The 10,994-nt window shown below is 35.4% G+C and overlaps 2 protein-coding genes across 2 annotated transcripts; one reads left to right on the forward strand and one right to left on the reverse strand.

Moving 5' to 3' along the window:
• The first annotated feature begins 1,113 nt into the window (after positions 1–1,113).
• Positions 1,114–10,454, forward strand: LOC106867942 (large ribosomal subunit protein eL32). Its single transcript, XM_014913011.3, has 4 exons — positions 1,114–1,248; positions 7,299–7,402; positions 7,489–7,641; positions 10,259–10,454. The coding sequence occupies exons 2-4, from the start codon at positions 7,313–7,315 to the stop codon at positions 10,415–10,417; spliced, it is 402 nt and encodes a 133-aa protein (XP_014768497.1). The 5' UTR covers positions 1,114–1,248; positions 7,299–7,312; the 3' UTR covers positions 10,418–10,454.
• LOC149132457 (uncharacterized) lies at positions 5,333–6,343 on the reverse strand. The gene is given in 4 exon segments (XM_089363357.1): positions 5,333–5,749; positions 5,751–5,774; positions 5,776–6,070; positions 6,315–6,343. Coding segments are annotated over 4 exon segments (765 nt in total).
• Positions 10,455–10,994: the final 540 nt, after the last annotated feature.

Below are 10,994 nucleotides of genomic sequence, written 5' to 3' on the forward strand. Positions count from 1 at the left end.
TATATATATATATATATATACATACAGATATATATATATATATATATATACTTGGAGAATGGAGCAGACTACCCCTGAAGGATCGAGGCAAACCTACCACTTACCCATATATATATATATATATATATATATATATATATATTTATATATATATACATGTATATAAATATATATATATACATGTATATACATATATGTATATATACATGCATATACATATATATACATGTATATATATATATATATATATATATATATATATATATATATATATATATATATATATATATATATATATATGTACATGTATATATATATTATATTTATATGTATATATATATGCATATATATAGTTGTGGGTCAGTGCCGCTAGACATGTATATATATTTAATATTTATATGTATATATATAAATATATATAGTTGTGGGTCAGTGCCGCTAGACTGGCTCCCGTGCAGGTGGCAAGTAAGAAATACCTCTTTGAGCGTGGCTGTTGCCAGTACCGTGTGACTGGCCCTCGTGCTGGTGGCATGTAAAAGCACCCACTACTCCCTCGGAGTGGTTAGCGTTAGGAAGGGCATCCAGCTGTAGAAACTCTGCCAGATCAGATTGGAGCCTGATGGCTTGCCAGTCTTCAGTCAAATCGTCCAACCCATGCTAGCATGGAAAGCGAACGTTAAACGACGACAATAATGATATATATATATATATATATATAGTCGTACATATATACATATACATGTATACATATAGATGTCGGTATGTACATATATGTATGGATATATGCATATAATTATATATTATTTATGGTATATATATATATATATATATATATATACACAGACATATATATACATACATATATATATATATATATATATATATATATACATATACATACATATATGACGTGTTCACTGACAAAATTCTTCATGAAGCATGGCATTTTTGTCAGTGAACAGGTTACAGTCTCAAAATGAAAATATTTTGATGAATTAAATTTAAATGTTGAAGTGAATTTAACGGTTTTAATGTGTTTGTAAACATCTTCCATGCTGCAATTGCTTTTGTTGTAGCACACGATCTCAGATCAGGTCACTTGTTATGAAAGTACATTTCCGTAATATATGTGTGTGTGTGTGTGTTTAGAAATCTTTAAGAAATGGAAATACGAAAACTATCGAGTATTGTACTTCCGCTTTATCTCGCGCATGATTTCTTGTCTTTCCGTTTGCTGACTTTGTCTGGGTGAGTTGGTCTTAATTTTTTTCTCTGTATAATCGGATTACAAATTTGTATTTTCTGTTCATCATATATATTTTTCAATTTCATAATAATCATGTATAACTACTGCGTCATACTGTTAATTTTTTTTCGTGATTTTAATTAATTGATGAAAGTTATTGATGCAAATGCTACCGGCCACTGTTAATGTTCGAAATAGCCATTAGCGAGTTTTGTTCGTCATGTATAATTTCATTTACTATGAATTGTGATCTTTAGTAGGAGATATACTTTGGAATGGGTAACTATTTGCTTCATTGTTTTTAAGCTGAGGAAGAAAATTTTCTTCAATGGTGAATGAATGTTGAAAAAGCAATTCATGCGTTTCAAGGGAAGTCACTTCTTACAAATTGAATAGTGTCCAGATAATGTAATTTTAATTGGTGATTTCATGCTATTTATGTCGATTAGTGTTTCTCACAGACCTAGAAATCACACAGAAGATTCCTCTTAGGCTGGGATAAGTTTGTCGCTAGTTTTTGTAGAGCTTCATTGCCTACAATCGTAGGTGTTTTCCACCTAATGTTTGTTTTTTTACTATTTCTCAAAATTTTAACCGCGAAATGCATATTGAGAGTAATGCAAATGTTATTTCTAGCGTGTCGTTGGTAAACTTCGATCCTGCTGACCTATGATCGAATATATCAAACCTATAACTATACGCCTGCTTCGCTGGTTCGAATCGGCAAAAAAAATAATAACTTGGGTAATTGACTAACACCCATCCATACCTAATTTTCGACGTTTTCCACTTGCTTTTTGGTATTTACCCAGCCTCTTCATTTTTCGGTCAGTTTCATTCAGTGTTGTAAATGAAAACTTGTTACAAATCGTTCAAAATTTTGCGAAAGTTAGGTATTGAGTTTTCATTCTTTTATGTCGATTTGTCACTTTATTCAATAAAAATTGGTTTCCTTAGAAATAAATGCCACGTGTTGTCGGTTGTCCTAGAGTGTGTACCACTTAGAATGTTTTGAAATTATAAATAAGCAGTCGAAGGCGGAGGTAAGAGATGTGCACACGCGGCTTTTAGAGATAGGGTTATTCCGCTATACAAGGTACGCTATGAAAAGGAAAGAAAATAGTTAATGTTTACTTTGACTATGGGTGAACAAAACAAGTGTAGAAGAGTGTATATTAAACGAATATGTAAAAAAATGCGCCACCGAACCGGGGGGGGGGGGTTGCAGAGAGGACTTCAGGAAAATGGATATCTAAATTTCATAGAGTACAATTATAAAGAAATTTGTGGGGAAAAAATTTTCCGGCGAAGGGAAGAGTGGAGAAAGAAATTCATAAATTATTTCGGTACTATTTAAGAAGAGTTGTACCGGTGTGCGCATCCAAGCTAGCTAGTCGCGACTAGTCGATCCTACGATGACTATGATGCGCTAAACTTGTATGAGGGTTTTTTAAAACAAAGTAAATAATTTTACTTTGTCGAATCTTCTCCATCTTACTCTTAAAACGTCGTTTTACGTTCTTCCAGGGTATATTTTGGTGTCAAATTTAGTGTAAAAAAATTATTTACTTTTCGAAAACCCTCATGTTTTGCGCACCACTTTTGAATTAGTACCCAATTCAGTGGCACTCGAGATAAGAAATAAAAAAAAAAAACCTCAACGTATAAATATGGGTAAACTGTAAATTGGGTGTATCTAATAAAACAAATTTTGAATTTTAAAAAATATTTTAGTCAAATTTAGTCGTAAAGAAAAGTGAAAAATTAAACGAATTTTGAAATAGAATATTCAAAAGTTAACCAGTCTGAAATATGTTTTAGAATGTTCTGGAAACATTCATCCCCAGTTTTCCCATATCTCCTCCCTACCAGAAACTGAATGTTACTCGAAAAATGCAAAGCGCAGATTCAAGAGTATGATGGGAGTACACAACCCCACTCCTATGTACAGTTTATACATGTGGAGGGTTTTTTTTTTATCGCGGGTGCCAGTGTCTTGTTCGTGTGCGTACGCCAGTCCCCCTTTAATTTTGCTCCAATTGCTTTTAATTTTGGTGTGTCGATGCAACAATGAATTTTGATAACAATCAACCAGTTACTTTATTTTATTAGGAAATTTGGGTAATTTTAGCCAATCATCAGGCAGATGTTAATACAGTTTCTTGGCATTATCAAGGTGAATGGAATACGTGTACTTATACAGATAACTTGTTTCAGTCATTTGACTGCGGCCATGCTGGAGCACCGCCTTTAGTCGAATCAAAACGACCTCAGGACTTGTTCTTTGTAAGCCATGTGCTTATTCTATCGATATCTTTTGCCGAACCGCTAAGTTACGGAGACCTGAACACACCGACATCGGATGTCAAGCGATGTTGGGGGAACAAACACAGATACACATAATGTATATACATATATGCGGCGGGCTTCTTTCAGTTTCCGTCTACCAAATCCACTCAAGGCTCTGGTCGGCCACAGGCTATAGAAGACACTTGCCCAAGGTGCCACGCAGTGGGACTGAACCTTTATTATGTGGTTGGTAAGCAAGCTACTTACCTCACAGCCACTCCTGCGCCTATTCATTTTAATATTTAGACAGCGGGTTGGGTCGGAGTTTAACATAAAAATTTGATTCTGTTTACTTTTTCCATAGTTAACCAGTAGATTGATGGGAGAGAAAAAAACTTTAATTTCACATGAATACTTTTGTCATATTACTGCTGGTCTTTCCAAGCTAGCATGGGTTGGACGATTTGCCTGAGGACTGGCGAACCAGATGGCTGTACCAGGCTCTAATCTGATCTGACTGTTTCTACAGCTGGATGCCCTTCCTAACGCCAACCGCTCCGAGAGTGTAGTGGATGCTTTTACGTGCTATCGGTACTGGCAACGGACACGATCAAATGGTGTTTTTTACGTGTCAGAAAGGTGAATAGATTCATTGCATTATTTTATCGCAGTTTTGTGAGATTTGGCTGTTATTTCTAGCGTGCGGATAGTCTGCTTGAAGGCATCGAGGATTTTTTTTCTGTCAGAGTCGTAATCTCCGTATTTTTCTACGTATTTCGCAAAAAATTTCTGGGGGAAGTAAAAATTGAGGGGGTGGGTGGAAATTTTGAAAAAAATGTTTTTCATGATCGGATCCTCCATTACCAAAATTGTGGGAGTCCGTAAAAAAGATCAATATGTATTATTACCGGAAGTTGCGGAAAAATCGGGGTCTTGTGAACTTTCCGAAAATCCTTCCTCACCCCCAGGGCCACCAGCGCGCTTTTTTTTTTTTTTTTTCGATATTCGTTTTCCACATACTTGTTAACACCTTCCAGGCTAGTTAATCTTTGTTTTTTGTTCCCCTGTGCGGATCTTTATATTGACCTTAACTTACACATTTTACCGGAAGTTATGACGGTTTTTTTTTTTATCAAAAACATTTGACTTCAGGTATTTCCGTGATAGTTGCTGAAATAGGTGAAGAAAGTTAATGGGTTGTTTGTGCCTGTTCTGTTTTTATGTGTTGTGGAATATAGATATAACGAAATTATGCCAGCAATATCTCATTTTAAACTGGAAGAAAAAAAGCCGGTACTATTCAAGAAGTGTGGTCCCGGTGCGCGCTAGTGAGTCCTGACTAGTCGATCCTACGACTACATAGCGTGAGTGCGCGTCTCGCGCAAAACATGTGCGGGTTTTTCTGGTACTATTCAAGAACGGTCCTAGTGCGCATCCGCGCTAGCTAGTCGTGAGTAGTCGATCCTACGACTACCTAGTGCGTGTGTGCTCGTACCCAAATTAGTAGATGCGCGCATGCGCAGAACGCATGTATCTAGAGGCTGAATATAATGAAATAAAATGGGTTTTTTCTTTAACAAAACAAAGTAAATATCTTTTTTATGCAAAGTAACAAATAGGTTTTTTTATGAAAATAACAATAATACGTTATTTTTGTAAATAACACAAAAGCACAAAGTAAATAAATTTTTTTTTTCTTAATACTTTTAAAAAAATTATTTAAACAACAAATCAAATTAAATAAAAATAACACACTACCTCTTTTTGGTAACTCGACAGCGAAGATTAGTGGAAAATTCAACTTTCAAGAACGCTACCGAAATTCCACGTGAATGTGAACCATTCTGAAAGGTGCTTCAGAAAGTTTTCAAAACATTCATTTCCCGTTTTACCATACTGTTCTCTCCAAAGAAATTCGTCGAGATGCGATTCGACCATGTCCGTGTGTACCCCCATCATAGTCTTAAATCGTTTTGCGTTCTTCCAATAACACTCAACCGAATTGGTATGAACACCTGTTGTCGGATCAACAAAATTTTCAGAATGGTTCACCTTGAAATTGGTATATTTGGGGGTCACATCTATTTCAGTAATCCCATTATAGGCACTCCAACAATCAGAATACACAGTAGTACCTGGTTTGATAAATTTCTTGATAAGGGGTAGAAGAGTTTCCAAAGAACGGTCAGGTACAAAGACTAGAAATCCTTTTTTTATCCTCTCTATCCCATCCTCCAAAAAACCCACCTCTCCTGTGACATTCTACCTCTGTTGTATTTACGCTTGCACATCATAGATTCATCTATTTCAACGATGTTCCCAAGTCCACCAATTTGGTAGGGGTTATGCAGGAGATAATTGCTTGTAATGTACTGGTACCATTGAACAACAGTAGATTTTGAGAGACCAGTCATCTCAGATGATGTATGAAGGGCTGCATTATGGGACCATAAATACGTTAGAAGGATAAAATCCTGTAATCGAATTCGAACACGTGTGTAATTAGTGTGACACCAAAATAAACTCTGGAAGAACCTATAACGATGTATTAAGAGTAAGATTTAAAAAAGAAAATTCATTTACTTTGTTTTTTAAAAAAAAACCTCATGTTTTGCACATTCGCACTAGATAGTCGTTCTTGAATAGTACCTCTATTGAAGTTGGCGTGAATCGGAAGAATTGGTGTGTGTGTGCTTGTGAGTCTGTGTACAAAACGAAAATAAAATGAAAGATTTTAAGTTCCAAACGTCTCTGCATCTAAGGGCTTCCTGATTCATACCTAACAAGAATTGAATTATGGGCCTGCATTTATATAATACATTTCAAAACATAATATAAGCGAAAAGAAAAAAATTAATAAAAACGTATCTTTGAATCTGATCATAAAATCGCCAACAAACATTAAAAAAATAAACCAAGAGAAAGAATAGTTACTAGCAGGAACAAAGTTGTAGCACTTATGCAGACACACATACACAGTCGGAACGCCAACTTGAAAAGAATTTCCCAGATCCATTTGTATGCTCTCTCTCTCTCTCTCTCTCTCACTTTTACGCAGCCTCACACTGATATTTAAAAAAATTTATAATTTTACACTAACACTGAGCCAATCAAAGGCTTGTGAGTGGATATGGTAGGCAGGTGCTGAAGAAAGCTTTTGTTTGTACGTTGGTATTTCCTTGTCTTGGTATCACATAAAAGTTGCAATGTGTGTCATTGTTACACAGCATTGTTCTTTGTTTCCAGTCTGTGAAAATGTAAGTCCTGTGCAGACAATATACTAATGAGTTGATTGGATAAGTTTACATTTTATCTGTCTGTCGACCTTGCATGAAATTGCTTGCTTTAGTATGTATTATGAAATAAATGGCATTCATTCACTGAAACAAGGTAACAATTTATTGGTTAATAAAAGGGCGTGATGTTTACACTGCTATTTCAGCACATTGGTTAGGTTCCTGCTTGGTTTATTGCTGGGGTGATCACTTGGACAACTACATATGTATATATTACAAACTGGTAATATTTGAAAAATGAAAGCAAAATTTCCAGATTATTCAAGTATTGGGGTATGGAGCTGAAACAATCAGGCACTTGTCTTGTCAAATACCATATCAAGAGAGAATTTGTGGCAGTGTGCTAGCATGCTAAATGTATTTTACCTTATTTATTATATTTCATTCTTAGTGTGTCTTTCTTTCCTCTACCTTTATTGTAATCTATTCAAATTTTTCTTTTCTCTCTCTCTCTCTCTCTCCTTTAGTTTATTGAACAAAAATGGTGCGCCCACTCCATAAGCCAACTATTATCAAGAAACGTACCAAAAAGTTTATCAGACATCAGTCTGATAGGTATAAAAAACTGAAGGTTTGTTTTATGGTGTTTTTTGTTGGATTTTTTTGTGTGCCTGTAAAAACTTTTATGTAAAACATGTCTTTCATTTAACATTTTAGTCAAACTGGCGTAAACCTAAGGGAATTGATAATCGAGTACGACGGCGGTTTAAAGGTCAATACTTGATGCCAAATATTGGTTATGGTTCAAATAAAAAAACCAAACATATGCTACCTGATGGATTTAGAAAGTTTTTAGTTCACAATGTTCGAGTAAGTATCTTGATCTTTATTTGCTGTTGTAAAATTTTCAAACCCTTTTTATTTTATTTATTTTCTAATTTTTCTACATCAACCTCTTTCTGGAATTCAGCTTCTCTTGCACATTACATTTCATATCTTTTATGCCCAAATTTTCATAAGTTTTTTTGTGCGTACTGAACTGCATCCACCAGATGCAATGCACATGTATTATACAATCTGCCCTTCGTTGTCAGCAGAAATAAAAGCTCTTTGAACTTTTCTCTACTCAGCTATTACTCTGGTTTCTAGATTTTGAAATATTCGCCTCCACTGCTTCTTGTAACTGTCAATGACTTGTAGAAATCCTTCCAAGCATTTGAATTAAGCTCTCTCTATGTCTACCTTGGTATTCTTCCCCACAAATTGTTTCTGCTTCTGAAGCATGTTGTACTCCATGTGTGTCATATTTCCATGTCAATTCAGTCTTTTTCCCTATCCACTGCATGTTAAACTTTTTGTTTTTCTTTCCCCCTTCTCATTTGTTCTGTTGCTTTTTACACTAGCGTACAATGGAGCGGAATCTATAGCAAAAGTCTTTCCAGGTGCCCTGAAAATACTATTGTGGATCTCCAATTTATTATGTTGTTGTGTCCCTAGATAATGGAAGCTTTCAACTATTTTTAGGAACTTGCCCAAGCACTTGAAAGGATTTTTGTTCTTGTTTGCTACAGCTAACTTTGGTATTTTCCGTTAGCCTGTCAGTGATCTCACTGCATCACTTACATATTGAGTGTGGCCACTTCCTGCTTTGCTGCAAAGAGAACACAAGTACAGTTGTAAGCTCAGCTAATTTGAAGCTGGGTGACATGCATGAAATACGCAATTCTTTTTCAAACCTATCATTTTTCCGAAGTGTTTATGGCATTTCTTTGTATCTAGCCCTCCAAGAAAGTGAAGCAAATCTGAAGAAAAGTAATGCACGTTTCATTTGAGGAACTGACTGCATTCACATGTGTATCTGCAAGAAGAATCACTATATCCTTCGTTTTTCTTTTTTGTTTTTTTCCCATTTCCATTTATGTGTTGCATAATTCATTTCTGGTAATCACTCCAAAGGAAAGGGTATAAGGAGGTAATTTAACGATTTTGTTTCCTTGGAAAGACTGAGGCTAAATCTAATATCTTTCTACAATTATCTAAGGAGAACAATGGTTTACATAGTGAAATGTTCCATTTTCACGGATGTACTAGTGAGATTTGTGTTGAAAATTTCATAAACCCTCTAGTGTTTAAACCAGTCAAAATTCCCCTTTATTTGTTTAAACCAACCAAATCCGGCTGTATCCAGCTGCTCGACGGAATCGCTAAAACATAAATCTAATATTGAATTCTTGTAGCTTTGAGATAATACGAGATGAAGCCTTTCCCACTTTTATTCAAGTATACTGTGAAATTGTTTAGATCGCATGGTTTTTTTTTAACATTTGAAGAGAAATCTGTATCTTAGTTTTTAACGGAATGGTGTCAGCAAGTAGTGATTCCAACTTTGAAAGTATTATTCTTGACGATATAGAAAATATAAATGAAAACGTATTTTGTCTTCAGATGAGGAATATTTTGAGAACAGAAGTGATGAAAATGATATCATAAACATGGTCAAAGGTTACAACACCAATCACTATTACGATTTCACAGCAAAGTGTCCACAACACAATTTACTGCCTGGTGCTCAACCATTTGGAAAGTTTGTTTTTTATGTTACGGAGGAAACAAGCAAATATGCGCAACATGGTTTCTATTTGTGGAAGAAACGATCCACTACAGCAGACAACTTATACTGCAGAAATGAGTGTTTTTCTCAATCAATGTTATGTTTGGTGTTAAACAGTTTCCTCAACTGTGGATCGACTGGAGTCCTGAAGGCATGGTGATCCAAATGTCTCAAGTATAGTGTTGAAGATGAGATATTTGAAAATATGTGTTTACATTTGATTCTGCTAATGTCCTGTAATTGGTTTATTTCTTAATGGTTATAAAACTGTATCTACCTGGGGAAAGTTTCACTGTAGATGAAGCCATGTTTGGCTGTAAGGGCAGAGTACATTTTCAGCAGTACTGGTGAGCTTGTTGATAATGATTGGTGTGTCTTGGTGCTCCTGCTGACAAAATTTGTGCTTCACTTGCTCATATAACATGAAAAGCAGTCATGGCTGAATGCTTGTCGTGGGCTGAGAGAATAGTTAGAAGTTGATCTGGACTTTTTTTTCGATGGTCATCACTGATGACAATAGCTGGTGCTACAGAATTAGCAGATGTGGAAGAGGTGAAGAAAAAAATCAACAGGTGTGTTAAAAGGCATCACTTTGCAAGAGTTCCAGCATTGCATCAACTGGAGAATAATTTGAAGACGATAAAGGTGTAAGCCTGTAAAATAAATTTATAAAATCAGTTCTTTTGGACATCTCCTTTGCATTTGCCTGTGCAAATTGGTTATCTGTCTAGTTTCTGAAAGATAAGTGGTTTTTGACATTAGACACTCATTTAGTTACTGTTAGGAACTGTGTTAGAGTTTTACATTAAGTACGAATTGTAATTTAGAAATATTTTTTTTTCCGTTTTTCATTTCTTTTTCTCTTCTATTGAAAAGGAATTGGAAATATTGATGATGCAAAATCGAATATATGCAGCTGAAATTGCTCATGGTGTCTCCAGCAAGAAAAGGAAAGATATAGTTGATCGTGCATTGCAGTTGAACATAAAAGTAACAAATCCACATGGTCGTCTTCGCTCCCAAGAGGATGAATAAATATTTCAGGCCAAAAATAAATATTCTTTAAGCCTTATTTTGTTGTTTGTCTTTGATGGTTTTAGTATTTGTGTTTTGTCTCTGAAAGCAGTGTCAGGTAACTAGAAATTGTTTCTTGCTACAGATCCTTTTGTTACTGTTGCAAGAGCCAAGTTGTGATTACAGAATGTGTTTTATTGTTTGCTTGTTTTACCTCTTGTCAGTATGGAGGGTTAGTCTTTAGCAATGAGCACATGCTTTGAGCAGGCAACAACTGGTCATGTGTTCTGCACTGACGAAAGCAAGTTTAGTTCGGTTGGCTCTGGCAATAGTACGCGAGACTTAGGTGAAAGATAGCTCACTAAATATTTGGAGATGCGGAGTGATTTCTGCAGCAGATATTGGGCCTTTGATATAAATCCATGGTAATGTGAATGTAACCATATACACAAGCAGCATTCTGCAGTTGTGGTCAGCCAGTTTTTATGCAGGATAATGTGCCATGTCACTGCTAGAATAGTTAGGTACATGTTTGAAACTAAAAATACTGGTGTGTTGGCCAGCTCAGAGCCCTAACCGTACTCCCATTGAAAATTAA

The sequence above is a fragment of the Octopus bimaculoides genome, chromosome 15 (assembly GCF_046866305.1).
Source record: "Octopus bimaculoides isolate indiv1 chromosome 15, ASM4686630v1, whole genome shotgun sequence".
In the NCBI taxonomy this organism is placed as follows: domain Eukaryota; kingdom Metazoa; phylum Mollusca; class Cephalopoda; order Octopoda; family Octopodidae; genus Octopus; species Octopus bimaculoides.

Bases quoted from the DNA above. Each gene is read 5' to 3' on its own strand.
- LOC106867942 (XM_014913011.3), top strand. From the start codon at position 7,313: ATGGTGCGCCCACTCCATAAGCCAACTATTATCAAGAAACGTACCAAA. The intron at 7,403-7,488 runs GTTTGTTTTATG...TTAACATTTTAG, and splicing joins ATAGGTATAAAAAACTGAAG to TCAAACTGGCGTAAACCTAA. The intron at 7,642-10,258 runs GTAAGTATCTTG...TCTATTGAAAAG, and splicing joins TTTTAGTTCACAATGTTCGA to GAATTGGAAATATTGATGAT.